This window comes from Phaseolus vulgaris, chromosome 3, assembly GCF_000499845.2.
Source record: "Phaseolus vulgaris cultivar G19833 chromosome 3, P. vulgaris v2.0, whole genome shotgun sequence".
NCBI classification, from domain to species: domain Eukaryota; kingdom Viridiplantae; phylum Streptophyta; class Magnoliopsida; order Fabales; family Fabaceae; genus Phaseolus; species Phaseolus vulgaris.
In genome coordinates, this window is record NC_023757.2 from 1,088,638 (window position 1) to 1,106,796 (window position 18,159).

At 30.6% G+C, this 18,159-nt stretch overlaps 1 protein-coding gene across 3 annotated transcripts; it reads left to right on the forward strand.

The window, feature by feature from the left end:
• Positions 1-949: 949 nt before the first annotated feature.
• On the forward strand, positions 950-6,820 carry LOC137806095 (deSI-like protein At4g17486). Of its 3 annotated transcripts, none has more exons than XM_068606042.1 (5): positions 950-1,183; positions 1,816-1,956; positions 4,312-4,564; positions 4,814-5,101; positions 6,282-6,820. In XM_068606042.1, the coding sequence occupies exons 3-5, from the start codon at positions 4,354-4,356 to the stop codon at positions 6,533-6,535; spliced, it is 753 nt and encodes a 250-aa protein (XP_068462143.1). In that variant the 5' UTR covers positions 950-1,183; positions 1,816-1,956; positions 4,312-4,353; the 3' UTR covers positions 6,536-6,820. The 3 variants fall into 3 exon arrangements, with proteins under 3 accessions (XP_068462143.1, XP_068462144.1, XP_068462142.1); XM_068606043.1 differs by having other exon boundaries at positions 1,853-1,956; XM_068606041.1 differs by lacking the exon at positions 1,816-1,956.
• The last annotated feature ends 11,339 nt before the right edge of the window (positions 6,821-18,159 follow it).

The following is an 18,159-nucleotide window of genomic DNA, read 5'->3' on the forward strand; positions in this document are numbered from 1 at the left end:
ATCAAATAACAATTTTTTATTCTGTTTTAAATATTTTCTAATTAAAGAACTATTTTTGTATTACCAAATGAAGTTATTAAAAAAAAAATGAATAATGAGAGAGATAGTAATCTATGATTCCATCTTTCAAAAGCAATGCCATGATGTCAGTCAACGTCAAAGGTCAAGTCTGGACACAATTTCTTTCACCATTCTCACTTTTTCTTACTTTTTTTTTTATCTTTTACTTTACTTATTCATCTCCATTTTAAAGTGCTTCAGTATAATTTAATTTAATTTAATATTTATTTATTGAGTTTAATAGTGTCTTCTGATTCATTATAAAAAATGAAAATTAGAAAAATTATACACATTAAACATATTGTATATATATTAATGCTCTTTATCTATGTATTCCTTAGAGGATCCTTAAGAAATAATTCATTTATGAATTTGTAAACTATTTTTTGAAAATACTAGGTTTTCATGTCATATTTAAAGCTTCTATCAACTTTTTGTTCTAGTAATAAATTTACTAAAAACTTCATATTTTATATAAAAAAAAGGAAATTAGTTTTTATTTATTTATAAGAATAAAAACAATTCTTGTATAACATAATAAAAAAAACATGTTAGTACAAACTGAAATTAGAATGTCAGATGAAGACATTTTTACATCTTCTCATCATTACATCAAATTTTTGTTTAAATGCATATTTAATGAAAATATTCATATGATATGAATATATGAAAGTCATCAAAATGAATTAACAAAGAATGTTTTTGTTCTAAATTTTAAATTTTTTATTTATTTCTGAGTACCCAATTATTCAATATAATCTAAACCACTGTTAATTGAATTGGAAAATGTGTTTGATGAACCCAAAGCCAACCCCACCACCCATGAACTTCCTATTTTCCAAAAGAAATAGTTTATTTATGAATTATTACATTTCCTCATTAGGCACCAAAAACAGACAAACCAGTTTTTGTGTCTGGACTCTCACTTCACTACAATACATGCACACCCTTCACTTCTGTCAGAACCAAGACAATGTGTGAGTTTCAGGCACAAACATTGTTCCATTCTCTCCCCCTTTCTCTTTTTCTGTCTCAGACAACCAATGGCTCTTTCAAACTTTCAACTTGAAGAACTCTTTCACTTCATCCTCTCATCTTTCACCTACCCTTTGCTACGTAAAAGGTTTGTTTGTGCCTCTCTTCTTTCCATGTTCTTGCATTGCTCCACTTTGTTCTCTCACTCCTTCCTTGTTTAAAAAGCTGGTTTTTTATTTTTATTTTTATTTTTTCCCCTTTTGTTTTGTGGAAGATCAGCTACTTCATAGTTCATACCCTAGTCTATTTTCACTTTTATTTTTTACTTGGTTTTGGAATCTGATCTGTGCCCTGCTGTTTTTCTTTTATATTTTGCTAATTTTTTCTCCCATCACTTTCATGTAACTGAAGTTGACCTCAGATGCCAGTTAGATCTTCAGTTATGTTATTAATATCCCAAGATGTAAATTGTACTCATCATTTTGCTCCTATTTTTTCTGCTTGGAAGTTGGGACTTTAACATGTTATGATTTATGAATCCATTTGGCTTCATTTAAAACCCAAAAAATGGTTATTGGCATTTTGTTGTGGAATCTGGGATGGCTTAACGAGGTTGTTCATTTGTATCTGTTACATTACATTAGTTGTCAGATTGGAGTTGATTTTAAAATTACTTCTTTTTCCATGTTGTATTTGTTCCAAATTCACTTTATGTACTATGAAAACGCTCAAAGCTAACCCTTTACTTCTTGTTTGTATTCTATAATGTCAATGTTGTAGATGTTGCATCCATACTCTGACTAGTTACTGCATACAGAAATTTTGTTCTTGTTCCAAAAACACATAGGCAAAGTCAAATGTTATGGTCTTAGTTGAAGCATGGAAAAGCCTGGACAACCTATAGCTTCAGTTTAAAACATGGTTAGTTGCCTCGTGACTATTTAGTTGGTTAAGGTGTTTGGATTTGATCTCTAGCAACACGTTCTCCCCTTTTTCATTTCCTTATCCCATCTGCATCTCTCCTTTTAAAGCCTATTATGAGTTTTCCCCTGTGAAAATAAAGGGTTGTAACTAATGGACAAGTAGTGAAGTTTGTTATTAAGATTAACCAGGGTTCACAGTGTGCAGAGTGAAGAGATAATAAGGAATAGGTACTGGTGTTCTTCTAATACTATTATTATTATTTGTAAGGATAGTCTTGTGGAGGCTTTGGGAGCTGCTATGGTGTTTAAATGTGGAAGATCTCTCTAGCTCATAACTCTTTCTGAATTGGTTATGTTTCTGAATTTTATGCTGTTCATCATAGAAGTACATAAAATGTCCATATAATGTTTCATAAAATTCACAAGACACGACAGATCTATAAAATAGATCTTGCAGATTGAGGCACATTTGTTATTGTCAACCCGCAGATTTCCATTTAGTCTATTTTAAATTGGTTAGAATGAGTTCTGTTTTATGTATTACTCAACTTAATTTTAATCTGTTAACCAACATGTTGAAATTGCTCACTTTGAATGTCTTGTTCATCAATGTTGGTCAGATTCACCACACTCATACTTGTTCCTGTACATTTATCTATACCTAACGGATCCTCTTTTCTTCCGTTTCAACTAAACTTTATTGTCGGTGTTATTAACCCATTAATATCATTTGTTTAAAGCATGTAAATGGGACCAGTTGCTAAATGAAAGTAGGAAGAAGATTCACCACCTCGTGAACAAGTAAAGCCTCAAATTAACCAGCTTGATGATATCTCCAATTTTTCCTTTAAGCCACAGCTATACCTTTTTGGCATTAACACTCATAAAGGGAGCCAACTAGAGAATAAGCTCAATGTGGCAAAAGAGAATACTGTGTTGGATGAGTTAACATATTAGACAAGATAGGATTGAGAATCAATGCATTGGAGAAAAGGTTGGGCAGTACCTGTTGTAGGGAAAATGAGAGAATCTCCTCTTAGGTGCGTTGAACATGTGTGGATATGACTTATAAAGCATTTTTTTGGGCAGACTTCTCTATAAACACTTCTAGTAGAGAAAAGTAAGAAAAATAGGATGAGTTTCTCGGTGAGCTAAGATTACTTTATGTATTAGCTAATTGTAAGAGCTCTGTCATGAAGCCTTTCTAAATTCTTATCTTTAACTTGTGTATAATAAATCAATTCCATCTTATGGAGACACTAACTTTCGTTTTGTTCTTCTTAGTTTTCTTTTCTGGAAGTGTTTATGGAGAAGTTTGTCCAAACAAATCCAAAATCTCTGTGCAAATTTAGATGGAAAGTAGTTCTATTGCCAGAGGCATAGAGAGGCATAGAGAGTCTAAGAGAACGTACAAGTGAAAAACCATTAACAAAGATATAAAGGTTAATGGTTTGTCTATAGTCATGATTCCCTAATAATCATTAGGGCGTCATTTAATTCATTTGTGTGATGTCACTCAGTGGAAAAAAAAGGTTTTGTTACTGTTGTAATATCCTCTAAATTGTTACTGGTTAACTGATATCTATATATGTTTGTAAACACAAACAAATATAAATTTCATGGTTAGCACAAATTCCTGATACTAATTGTTTCTATCCATTGTGGTGCATGTCTCAATGTTTGAATGCTATATTTGGTCTCTTGCACTGCAATTTCCTCCTTGCTGCATATCTTAAAAGTGACATATGCAGAACAGAAGAACAAACCTTAAACTAGATAATCTAACAAAAATGATTATTATGAAGAAAAAGTTTTACCTTCTTTTGTGTTCAGTGAGTAGAAGGTAGTACTCTAATGTTTACTGATATCAGTTTAGTTTGATTAAAAGATGTTATACATGGAAAACGGACGTTTGATTACGAATGCATTTTTTCCAAAAGCTTTAAAGCCTAGTCTGGTTCAGGTAGGAAAACGAGTCTAGTCCATGCTCTAGAAAGTATTGTGAACATTTGTCATGAATGGTAGGTATGTATGTGAAAGTATTATTGCAACAGAGCATGTGAGTTGTATGCATTTCACGTGGTTTCATATTGAGATGCAAAAGATTGGTAAATGGTGTTATCTGGAGAAAACTATATGGCTAAAGAGATTCATTTTCTTTCAGTTCATGTGTTCAAGGAAAAACAAGTGCCATCCATTTCTTTTATTGTAATACATAATTATCAGTTGAATACCTAGTTCAATGGTAAAAACATTCTGACTAGAGTAGAATAGCACTCTTTCAGTTTTAATGTTCTGTCAATTAGATGGTCTTTGTGAAAATAAATTTTTGTTGGTATTTATGTATATGCAGGTAGAAAATAGATATTGACTGCTTCCTGGGTTCACTCATACAATGAAATCAGGTTTTAAAAATGGTTGGCCCTCAGTTGTGCGTCTTCGTCTTAGAGACAAATCGGTGACCCCCTTCTGCATATTCTCTAAAGTGAAATCAGCTGGCAACATACCAGGGAATACACCTGTGTATCTCAATGTGTATGACTTGACAACAGTAAACGGCTATATGTATTGGGCTGGTCTTGGTATTTTCCACTCTGGTGTTGAAGGTTAGCTGACAGTTAAAACCTTTTCAAATAAATCCAAAACTATTTCTTTATTTTAGAAAAGAATATGTGCCTAGAGTTTGCTAGATGATAATAAATTGACATTTCTTCATATGTTGGAGAGGAGTTATGTATCTATGCATGCACATATCACTCGTATCTGTGAATATGTATGGCTTAAGCTCAATTTGGAGAAAGAATATACTTATGGATTGCCTGAAAATTTTCTAAATGGAGTTATTTGTCTGGCAGTTTATGGAGTAGAATATGCATTTGGAGCCCATGACTATTCAACAAGTGGTGTCTTTGAGGTTGAACCTCGGCAGTGTCCTGGCTTTAAGTTTAGGAAGTCCATATTCATGGGAACTACTAGCTTAGATCCTTTCCAGATTAGAGAGTTCATGGAATGCCAGTCTGCAAATTACAATGGTGATGCTTATCATTTGATTGTCAAGAATTGCAACCATTTCTGTGGGGATATTTGTTACAAGCTAACGGGAAATTCTATACCAAAATGGGTCAATCGTCTCGCAAGAATAGGTATGCGGCGTATTTTTAAACTCCAGATACATTCTTTTATATTTCAGATTGTTTAATTTTTTAGTCAGTAAAACACATGCATTAGATCTCATTTATTCCTGACTGCATCAAAGTAATGAACATTGGTACCTAAAAAGGCTTTTATATGTTGGATCAACATATTTGTTTGGTTAAATTATTCCATGCACTTTAGAACTAGTTTAACCTGAACTAGTCAAATGACATGAAATGGAACATCTGCAAGAATAGTGTGAAGATTGGTTCACTAAAATCTTGGTTTAGGATCTTAGACTATCTGATGCATTAGACCGTTTGTCTGATAGTTTAAGAGCGTCTGGTAGTACAAGACCGTCTGGTAGTACAAGACCGTCTGGTAGTACAAGACCGTCTGGTAGTACAAGACTGTCAGACCATTTGTCTTGACTAGATCATCTGTGTTCTATATGTGTCTGTCTTCATAGCATTGGATATAACTTTCTGGTCTATTATCAGAGTCCGCCTGGTTTGATGTTTTGAGCTCACAAGTGAAGCACAGTTGACGTGTCTTCTCCAATAGTTTTTGACATGTTTTACAGAAGTTAGTTTTTGTAGTTATTTTCTATATAAATCAGACCTTGTATGAACTGATGGAAGTAACCTAGAGGTGAGAGTTTACTGTGAGAGAAACCTTGAGTTGTAGTCTCTGTAATTAGTAAATTTCTGACCGTTAATATAGATTGAAGTTAGTTAACACTTCAATTGATTCACATTAAATTTCTCTGTCAGCCTAGTGAGTTTGTGAGCTATTTCATGACAAATAGGTAATAATATGGCACTTTTGCTCTTCTTTGGATGACATGGAGCATCCTGCCAGCAATGCAATAATATGACATTTGCAGGCTCACTATTTAGGTTGAGCTTGATTGCCTAGATGATTTATTTTTAGAGAATTACTTCACATTTACTTTGTTCAACAAAAATGAGATGGTTGAAAGTTAGTTTCAACTCATTTGTATTCCACCCCACAAAATTTGGCAACTACTTATAACACCATAGCCTAAATGCGGTGGACTTAAAACAATGTGTCAAACAACTGTATTATATTATCATTTCATAGCAGCAAATTTCACCCTTTCAAGGAAGAGTCATGTGAGTAAAATAGTACTTTTCTCTTACTTATCATTTTTTGTCCTCCTTGCAGGTTCCTTTTGCAACTGCATACTCCCTGATGCTCTTAAAACTTCAACCGTTCAGCATGATCCTAACTTTCAAGCGTGTGATAGTGAGAAAAGAAGACTCAGAACTGCTTTCAGTTGCTTGTCATCAATCTCAATGCCTCAGAAGGAAGTTTCAATGTCTTCATTATTTATGCACTCTCACTATAAAGGGTGCCTACCACCATGGGAGTTAAAGAAGTCTAAAAAGGGAAGATTAAAGCAAAAGTTAGATGAATAGTTCAGTTCTCAGTAACTCTTCTCTGCTGTAGAGTATCCATTGTCTTTCTGATAACTGAATCACTGGAAATAAATTATTATTTCTTTCAGTTATATGTGCAAGAGCACTTCCTGAAGTGCACAATTTTCTGTTCATATTCATTTTGAATGTTCAAGCTCATGCCTTTGTTGCTTCTATTTCTATCCCTTTCTTTGTGTGTAGTTTTTGCCTGTAATTTTTGTTTGATTGAGAATCTATGTCAGATATATTGCTGTGTCAGCTCAATTTTTCATTGCTGGAGAAAAATCTGTAATGTCAAATAAACACCAATGACAAGATATTAAGGGTAAGTTTATTTTATAAAAGCTTTAATGTTAGACATCACCATGCAACTTAACATATCTATTAGGCTGACACGCTAGGACAGACACTTAAAATAACAACAATCATCTGTCTTAAACTTAAAATAAGTATTTTTGAAATATGTAACTTTTAATTATGTTAAAGTTCACGAGAGAGGATATGTTTCTATAACTAATTATATATTATTGTAACTTTCATGATGTGACTTTTCAACCACTAAATTAGAGCAATTTCTTGTTGTATCTCCATGCTTTCTTGCTGCACCTTCATAGAACACGTAAAATAGTAATTTTGCCTTTTTTTTTTCTTTTTAGTGATAATCTTTTTCCCCTTTTCTTTCGGATTCATACGTTCCCAAATCTAGAATTCTGAATACAATAAAAATATATTTCAAACTCTAGAATATGGAATACTTTTCTATTGTAAATTCTAGAATTCGGAATATATTTTTAAATTTAGAAAATATTTTTTAAATTATAAAATTTAGAATATAAAATTGTATTTCGAATTTTTTAAAAGAATTTTAAAATTTGAAATACAAAATTATATTATTAATTTTAGAATTTGGAATATAAGATCTTCGTTAATTCGTAAATAAATAAAAAATCCTACCCCTTAATTTTAGATTTGGAAATTTTATGAAGTTGTAGAAAGAAACTACGGAGGTGGTGGGGGAAGAAATTGTCCATTTTGGAATGTTTTCTTTTTCACTCTATGACTTAGAATGTTCCATGTGTTTAATTATGCTTAGATCCAAAATTAAATGAACAATTTAATGATTTTGTTTGTTTCCACATAATGGAAGCGAATAATTATTTAAATAGAGCTCATTTCACATTTATAAAAAGACACAGCAATAAAATACATAACAACACAACTATTTACCATCCTCATCAAAGTAAACATTATGTCTTTTTCATGACATTTCATATTTAATTAGTATATATTGATAATATAAACGATTTTTTATTATCTAATTATATCATTATATATGTCTAAAATGTTTTTAATTATTTAATTGTATAGATTAAAGTAGAAAAACAATAAAAATAATTTTTTATAATCATTTCATTAGTAGTTGGATGTATGTCCTATATTGAGGGTGTGATCTTGTTTAAAAACAAGACATATATAATGATATTGTTTAGTTGTTGGATCTTGTTTAGTTATTGGATGTATGTCCTATATTGAGGGTGTGATCTCTTTAGTGGGTTGATGTAACTGTATTTGTTCGGTTTCTATATCTTGAACTAGTTTATTATTTTGGTTTGTAGTGTAATGTTTGTTGGATCCTTAGTTGGTAGGGTGTTAGGAAACTTGTTTTGGGCTTTTTGTATAAAGGTTGGGACACCCCTGAAGTGTCTCATTTTATTTTATTTATTCTTTGCTGATAAAAAAAATGTGAAAAACAAAATGCACCAAGCTTATACTCAATTTTTATCATAAAGAACTTTTTACGAACACTATGTCTGCACTAGAATCATTTAATCAAACACATTGCATACAACTGAATACTTTCAAGGTACAAAGTAGAAGTTCTTAATGTCTATGATTTGTTATAAGAATGCATCGTGTCAATTTCATTGTTTTCATGTTCATCAATTTAGGATCTGCAAATACATGTATAAAGACAAAGTCAATGCAAATCATAAATGAATAACCAAAGCTAGTGTTATATGTAGGTGTTTAGTTTGATTTATGATAAAATGATTTATAAACCTGCGGATAAAATGGCTTCATGATCACCTTTGTTTATGTTTCCATACTCTAATTAGGTTTTTTTGCACTAAACTAGTGTATTTTTTTTTCATAAATTACGATTTTGGGTAAAATAATTTTTTTTTACAAAAATGGATAAGTTATACTTTATGATACAACTTTAGAGTGAAACATCTAAAGTTGTATCTATGGGTACAACTTCCACTCTGAAATCGTAGGTATAAAGTACGAATTATCCATTTTCGTAAAAAAATTATTTTATCCAAAATCATAATTTCTAGATAAAAAATACACTATTTTGTTAAAAAAATTCACTTATTAATGTTGTTATACAACAAGAAATAGTATGAGAGAAGAGAAAATAATGCAGGAAAAAAGAAACACCATCCTCTTAGGCATGATGTAGAAAGCCTGATTAGAAGCTTCTTCAATGATTGGCTCCAATCTTGGAAAACGATAAGAACACTTTTGTGGAGTTACGAAAAGAGTATGAGCCATCTCTCTAGGATAATTTGGAATGCCTCTCACTTCCTTCAGCATATCCTTCGATATCAAGCAAACCCTTATGTTTTCCTTGACCTTTTTCTTTGATCAAAGAAACTCAACCTTAGGAAAATGATGAATCGGTTAGGGTTTGCCTTTTGGATGGTGCAACAATATTATGCATGCAACCAATGAAATTCTTGGGTGGCCAATACCTATTTTGAATGCATTATTGGTGGAAGTTTATCATTGACAACTCATTAGTTAATGCTTGAAAAAGTCTTTGATTGGAATGATGACGGATTTAGGATTTAGGACAACACAAGTAGTTCGTGAAAAATATAGTTTTAGATTATGACATCTGTAATTACTACTATAAAAAATAAAACAAAAACATAAAGGTTTTATTAATTTGAAACTATTTTCCTCTTGATATGACTGTTGCATTGAATAATTCTTCTTTGTGTAAATCTTTTTCTATTATGGCACTTATGCAACATGAATTTAAGGAGTTACTTGATCGATATGAATTTAAGGAGCAAATGAATCCTAAAACCATGTAGATTGTTGTGCTAGTAACACATGATTGGCTTGGGGAGAAAAAAAGAACAAAAATGTACCCTTATAAATATGAATCATGTCAAAGAAAAAGAGGAACCATAAACTGTTTTAACACAAAACTAGCTTTACAACCATGACAATTCCAACACAATCAAAGAATGTTGAAAGTCAGCGTACAACCCTGCACCAAAGGTTGGATACCATTAAAGAACTGCAAGAGCAACAAATGCAACTAATGCAGCAATTGAAGCAACTACGGAAGCAACGACATAACGCAGAAGTCAAACCACGAGTAAAGCAAATATGGCAGGATATAGCTGCAAGTACGCGCCTTATTCAATCCATTTCACTATCAAATGAAATGCATATTCATTCTTCAACACAAGTAAGTTTAAAAACTCATCCCTACAACAATTTTCTTTTGTGGATCATCATTTTTTTCAATCAAGAACATTGTTTTCTTCTTTTGTTTCTTGGTAGGAGGATTCTGAAGAGCATGATAAAAAAAATGGTGAAAACTCCATTGATGAAGAGAAGACCATGAAGGTCCATCATTTATGCTCCATTTTTTGACAATAAATAAAGATATATTATGTGCATGCAAATATATGTTATGGTGTTTTCAATAAGAATAGATTCTTTAGTGTGATGAAACAACTTGATTATGACTATGTCTTTCTGAAGTTGTTTTCTTGTGGTTTATATTTGATATGGTGTTTTTGTGAATGACAGAAAGAAATGGAAAAGCGGGTAAAAATAAATTTGGAACTTCAAGAGGTGGTAAAAGAATATTTCAAAGTGAAAGATGAAGAAGAAGACATGCTCAAAATGGAGAAGAATCTTTTGGAGGAGCGTTTCATGCTGGAAAAAAAAGCGGAAGCCTTAAAAGGTTTGTTTAGCATATATTGAAGGGAGAAATGATATATTGACAACAAGCTTCACTATACAATCTCTAATTGATGATATAAAAAAAAGAGTATTTTTGTCATTTCATAAAAAATTAAAGTTTTAGGTAAAGAAACAGGGTTGTATACTGAAGTAAAATTATGAATGTATCATTTTTCTATTGAAGAACACTGACTCATGTCAAGGAAGGAACCATCTTATCACAATATCTTATTTCATTTTTTTCTTAAATATGAATATTGTAAAGTTCTGCAACGGCAAGAATGGCAGCTACAGCAACAACCAAAGAACACAGAAGCCAAGCAGCGAAGAGAGCAAATTTTGCCGGATATGGTTGCAAATACGCGACTTATTAAATCCATTTCACAATCAATTGGAATGCATATTCATTCTTCAACAAAAGTAAGTTTAAGAAATCATCCCTACAACAATTTTCTTGTGTGGATCATCATTCTTTTCAATCAAGAACATTGTTAGCATAATAATGTGTTTGTATTTCATATGAAGTTTTCTTCTTCTTTTTTTCTTAGTAGGAAGATTCTAAAGAGCATGATAAAAAAAATAAAATTCTTTATGGTGAAAACTCCACCCATGAAGAGAAGACCATAGATGTCCACTTTTTGTCAATAAAGAAAGATATATTAGGTGCATGTGAATATATGTTATGGTGTTTTCAATAAGAATAGATTCTTTGGTGTGCTGAAACAACTTGATTATGACTATTTCTTTCTGGAGTTGTTTTCTTATGGTTGATATTTGATATGGTGTTTTTGTGAATGGCAGAAAAAAATGGAAGAGCTGGTAGAAAAAAATTTGAAAGTTGAAGAACAGATAAAAGAATATTTGAAACTGGTAGAAAGAAAAAATGACTTGCTCGAGAAAATTTTCATGGAAACCTTTAAAGGTTTAGGTTTGTTTAGCAAATATTGAAGAGATAAATGATAGTTTGACAACCAGTTTCATCAGTATACAACCTCTAATTAATGATATAAAAAATGGATATTTTTATCATTTCATAAAAAAATTGAAATTTTAGACAAACAAACAGAGTTGTATACTAAGTAAGATTGTCAATGTATCATTTTTCTATGGAAGAATACTGACTCATGTCAAGGAAGGAACCATCTCATCACAATATCTCATTTCATTTTCTTTTAGATAATATTATAAATGTACTTTGTTATCAAGTGAGCTTAGGCACTTATAAATAAGTGAACTAAAGCAGTTCTAATGAGATTCCATTATTTTTTATTGCCTTTTATAAGTTCTAAAACAAGTTTTAGATAACCTAGCAGTTTAGTTTTTGTGTGTGTGTGAGATAAGTGGATTAGTTTATAGGAATGTGACCTTTAGTGTGCTTTAGAAAAGAAAACTAAAGAATATAATTTATTGTTATGTATGTAATGGTTAAAGGTGGTGATGTTTCAATTACAATTCTAACTTACTAGAATTTTGTTTTGTTTTTCTCCTATAAATATTATAAAAAAGATTATTCAAGCAAATTATATCGATAAAATACTAAATGAACACTATTTTTATTATAATACAATAATGTTTGAAAATTATAAATTTAACTTATATTTATATGATTATACATATAGATATCAGTCATATAACCATTTATAAAAGTTATGTATATTTTTTTAATAGTTAAATATTATTTATTGTTATAATTTTCATTTCACTTAGTAGAAAAAATTTCATTTTATACTGGTAAAAGTTTTAGATTACTTTATTTTTGGGTATTCGCTTCTAATCTTTACTTTCTTTTGTGTGTTTTATTATGTTATGTATGTCTTATGCAAGATCAAAAATATTTATGAAATGAATTATATATATTTAAATTTTTTTCCCATATTATCTTATAACTTCCAGTACTATTATTTTTCTATTTTAATTAATTATAAATTTATTTTTTATTATATATATTTTTTTAAAATTGTCACATTCAACTTCTTGTGAGTGATTAGGGTATCTGAGTGAGTGAGTGTAAAACGGTGTCGCTTTGCTTAAACACAAAACAATGCAAAAGAGACCAGAAAAGAGGTGCACCATATGGTTCCTGATATACATTACGCGACAACTGGTGACATGGGAGCAAAAATTAATATTTTATTCATAATTTTTTTTGTAATATACAAATCTGGAAACTAAAACGAAATCTAAAGAAGGCAATGAATGAGGAACAAAAACAACAAGACAACTAAAAGTAAGTATAGATACTCTAAAATGTGAAAAACAAAATGCACCAAAACTTATACTCAATTTTTATCACAAAGAACTTTTCACAAATACTATGTTTGCACTAGAATCATTTAATCAAACACATTGCATACAACTGAATACTTTCAAGCTACAAAGTATAAGTTCTTAATGTTTATGATTTGTTATAAGAATGCATCATGTGTCAATTTCATTGTTGTCATGGTCATCAATTTAGCATCTGCAAATATATGTACAAAGACAAAGTCAATACAAATCATAAATGAATAACCAATTTTATCATTCCCATCATCACTATTATTACTATTATTGTTATCATTCCCATTATTGAGAGTATGATCTCTACCATAATAATTAACACCTATTCATTATCATGAACATTAATGCTTTCATTATTGTTATAATCGTCAATGTCATTATTATTATTGTTGTTGTTTTTATCAGTCTCATCATTATCATTACCATCTCCATCATCACAATCACCACTTTTTCATAACCTTTAGCATTAATGTTTTCATTATCGTTGTGATCAATACCATGTGAATAATCATTATCTTAATTGTAAAAACCATCATATTTTTGTTATCCACACCATTATATTATTAAGTATTTTTGTCATTATCATTTTTAGCAATATCATCTTCATTATTATTATTATCACTACTTATTATTACCACAATCATTAGTTTCATTACCATCATTACCATTATTTTCACTATATTGATTTTTATTACAATTTACACTATGTATTAAATATTATTAATATTTATCATGTTTATATTTTATCATATTCTTGTCCAACTTAATATTCAATTATATTTTCATGAGAATTAAATAAGCTTATAAAGTTTTCACAATGTTAAGAACTTCTAACGTTTCAGAAAAAAAAAAAAAATCAAGTAAAGAGCTCCACAACTTTAAAAAGTTATCCCGAACGAAATTAGATAATATAAATAAAAGAGTTTAGCTATTATTTTAGGTTAAATAGTCATTTTTAATGAGTCAATAGAATCATTTATATGTCCATGTGCCTAACATATATTAATTTTATTAATAAGTTAAAGTTAAGTTTGAATGACGATATACCATTCATTATTCATGTCATATATCATTATTATTTTATAGTTAATATGTTGGATAAAACTATATTAACTTATTTAAAAAAATATGGAATCAAAATTTAAACACTGACATAAAATTAAAAATAAAAATAATATTATTTTAAATTATTAATATTTAAATTACATTTTTATTAATAAATAATTTTTAAATTAGTATCTACTTAATTATAAATATTTTAACTATCAATTATTTAGATTTTAAAGTTAGTGTCAAACTGAGTAGTTAATTAAATATCAATTTAAAAAATATTTATTAATAATAAAAATTAAATTTTTATATTAATAATTTTTAATTTTTAAAATAGTATTTAATTTAATTAATATAATAATTACTTATTTTTTTATGATTAACTTTTGTTTTTATAATTTATAATTAATTCAGGCACAACCATTGTTCCATTCTCTCCCCCTTTCTCTTTTTCTGTCTCAGACAACCAATGGCTCTTTCAAACTTTCAACTTGAAGAACTCTTTCACTTCACCCTCTCATCATTCACCTACCCTTTGCTACGTAAAAGGTTTGTTTGTGCCTCTCTTCTTTCCATGTTTCTTGCATTGCTCCACTTTCTTCACTCACTCCTTCCTTGTTTAAAAAGCTGATTTTTTAATTTTTTTCCCTTTTGTTTTGTGGAAGATCAGTTACTTCATAGCTCATACCCTAGTCTATTTTCACTTTTATTTTTTACTTCGTTTAGGAATCTGATCTGTGCCCTGCTGTTTTTCTTTTATATTTTGCTAATTTTTTCTCCCACCACTTTCATGTTGAAGTTGACCTCAGATGCCAGTTAGATCTTCAGTTATGTTATTAATATTCCAAGATGTAAAATTTACTCATCATTTTGCTCCTATTTTTTCTGCTTGGAAGTTGGGACTTTAACATGTTATGATTTATGAATCCATCATTTGGCTTCATTTTAAATCCAAAAAATGGTTATTGGCATTTTGTTGTGGAATCTGGGATGGCTTAACGAGGTTGTTCATCTGTATCTGTTACTTTACAGATAGGATTGATAACATATTGTTGGATGAGTTCACATATTAGACAAGATAGGATTGAGAATCAATGCATTGGAGAAAAGGTTGGGCAGTACCTGTTGTAGGGAAAAGGAGAGAATCTCCTCTTAGGTGCGTTGAACATGTGTGGATATGACTTATAAAACATTTTTTTGGGCAGACTTCTCTATAAACACTTCTAGTAGAGAAAAGTAAGAAAAATAGGATGAGTTTCTCGGTGAGCTAAGAATAGTTTATGTATTAGCTAATTGTAAGAGATCTATCATGAAGCCTTTCTAAATTCTTATCTTTAACTTGTGTATAATAAATCAATTCCATCTTATGGAGACACTAACTTTCGTTTTGTTCTTCTTAGTTTTCTTTTCTGGAAGTGTTTATAGAGAAGTTTGTCCAAACAAATCCAAAATCTCTGTGCAAATTTAGATGGAAAGTAGTTCTATTGCCAGAGGCATAGAGAGGCATAGAGAGTCTAAGAGAACGTACAAGTGAAAAACCATTAACAAAGATATAAAGGTTAATGGTTTGTCTATAGTCATGATTTCGTCATAATCATTAGGGCGTCATTTAATTCATTTGCGTGATGTCACTCAGTGGAAAAAAAAAAGGCTTTGTTGTTGTTGTAATATCCTTTAAATTGTTACTGGTTAACTGATATCTATATATGTCTGTAAACACAAACAAATATAAATTTCATGGTTAACACAAATTACTGATACTAATTGTTTCTATCCATTGTGGTGCATGTCTCAATGTTTGAATGCTATATTTGGTCTATTGCACTGCAATTTCCTCCTTGCTGCATATCTTAAAACTGACATATGCAGAACAGAAGAACAAACCTTAAACTAGATAATCTAACAAAAATGATTATTATCTTCATTCATGTCCATTGCAAACAATATCAATGAACGAAAATGAAGAAAAAGTTTTACCTTCTTTTGTGTTCAGTGAGTAGAAGGTAGTACTCTAATGTTTACAGTTTAGTTTGATTAAAAGATGTTATACATGAAAAAAGGACGTTTGATTACCAATGCATTTTTTCCAAAAGCTTTAAAGCCTGGTTTGGTTCCGGTAGGAAAACAAGTCTAGTTCATGCTCTAGAAAGTCTTGTGAACATTTGTCATGAATGGTAGGCATGTATGTGAAAGTATTATTACAACAGAGCATGTGAGTTGTATGCATGTCATGTGGTTTCATAATGAGATAAAAAAGATTGGTAAATGATGTTATCTGGAGAAAACTATATGGCCGAAGAGATTCATTTTCTTTCAGTTTATGTGTTCAAGGAAAAACATGTGTCATTCGTTTCTTTTAGTGTAATACATAATTATCAGATGAATACCTAGTTCAATGGTAAAAACATTATGACTAGAGTAGAATAGCACTATTTCTTTATTTTGAAAAGAATATGTGCCTAGAGTTTGCTAGATGATAATAAATTGATATTTCTTCATATGTTGGAGAGGAGTTATGTATCTATGCATGCACATATTACTCGTATCTGTGAATATGTATGGCTTAAGCTCAATTTGGAGAAAGAATATACTTATGGATTGCCAGCAAATTTTCTAAATGGAGTTATTGTGCTGGCAGTTTATGGAGTGGAATATGCATTTGGAGCCCATGACTATTCAACAAGTGGTGTCTTTGAGGTTGAACCTCGGCAATGTCCTGGCTTTAAGTTTAGGAAGTCCATATTCATGGGAACTACTAGCTTAGATCCTTTCCAGATTAGAGAGTTCATGGAACGCCAGTCTGCAAATTACATGGTGATGCTTATCATTTGATTGTCAAGAATTGCAACCATTTCTGTGGGGATATTTGTTACAAGCTAACGGGAAATTCTAATCCAAAATGGGTCAATCGTCTCGCAAGAATAGGTATGCGGCATATTTTTAAACTCCAAATACATTCTTTTATATTTCAGATTGTTTAATTTTTTAGTCAGTAAAACACATGCATAAGATCTCAGTTATTCCTGACTGCATGAAAGTAATGAACATTGGTACCTAAAAAGGCTTTTATATGTTGGATCAACATATTGGTTTGGTTAAATTATTCCATGCACTTTAGTACTAGTTTAACGTGAACTAGTCAAATGACATGAAATGGAACATCTGCAAGAATAGTGTGAAGGTTGGTTCACTAAAATCTTGGTTTAGGATCTTAGACTATCTGATGCATTAACACTTCAATTGATTCACGTTAAATTTCTTTGTGTTTTCTTTGTTACTCTATCATGTGAATTCTTGGTTATCGTTCTTAATTCGTTTGTGGCGGTAGACAGCCTAGTGAGTTTGTGAGCTATTTCATGACAAATAGGTAATAATATGGCACTTTTGCTCTTCTTTGGATGACATGGAGCATCCTGCCAGCAATGCAATAATATGACATTTGCAGGCTCACTATTTAGGTTGAGCTTGATTGCTTAGGTGAATTTTTGTTGAGAGAATTACTTCACATTTACTTTATTCAACAAAAATGAGATGGTTGAAAGTTAGTTTCAACTCATTTGCATTCCACCCCACAAAATTTGGCAACTACTTATAGCACCATAGCCTAAATGTGGTGGATTTAAAACAATGTGTCAAAAAACTGTATTATATTATCATTTCAGAGCAGCAAATTTCACCCCTTCAAGGAAGAGTCATGTGAGTAAAATAGTAGTTTTCTCTTACTTATCATTTTTTGTCCTCCTTGCAGGTCCCTTTTGCAACTGCATACTCCCTGATGCTCTTAAAACTTCAACTGTTCAGTATGATCCTAACTTTCAAGCGTGTGATAGTGAGAAAAGAAGACTCATAACTGCTTTCAGTTGCTTGTCATCAATTTCAATGCCTCAGAAGGAAGTTTCAATGTCTTCATTATTTATGCACTCTCACTATAAAGGGTGCCTACCACCATGGGAGTTAAAGAAGTCTAAAAAGGGAAGATTAAAGCAAAAGTTAGATGAATAGTTCAGTTCTCAGTAACTCTTCTCTGCTGTAGAGTATCCATTGTCTTTCTGATAACTGAATCACTGGAAATAAATTATTATTTCTTTCAGTTATATGTGCAAGAGCACTTCCTGAAGTGCACAATTTTCTGTTCATATTCATTTTGAATGTTCAAGCTCATGCCTTTGTTGCTTCTATTTCTATCCCTTTCTTTGTGTGTAGTTTTTGCCTGTAATTTTTGTTTGATTGAGAATCTATGTCAGATATATTGCTGTGTCAGCTCAATTTTTCATTGCTGGAGAAAAATCTGTAATGTCAAA

Coding starts and splice junctions, on each gene's coding strand:
- LOC137806095 (XM_068606042.1), top strand. CDS start 4,354: ATGAAATCAGGTTTTAAAAATGGTTGGCCCTCAGTTGTGCGTCTTCGT. Junction 4,565..4,813: donor TTTCCACTCTGGTGTTGAAG/GTTAGCTGACAG, acceptor TTTGTCTGGCAG/TTTATGGAGTAGAATATGCA. Junction 5,102..6,281: donor CAATCGTCTCGCAAGAATAG/GTATGCGGCGTA, acceptor TCCTCCTTGCAG/GTTCCTTTTGCAACTGCATA.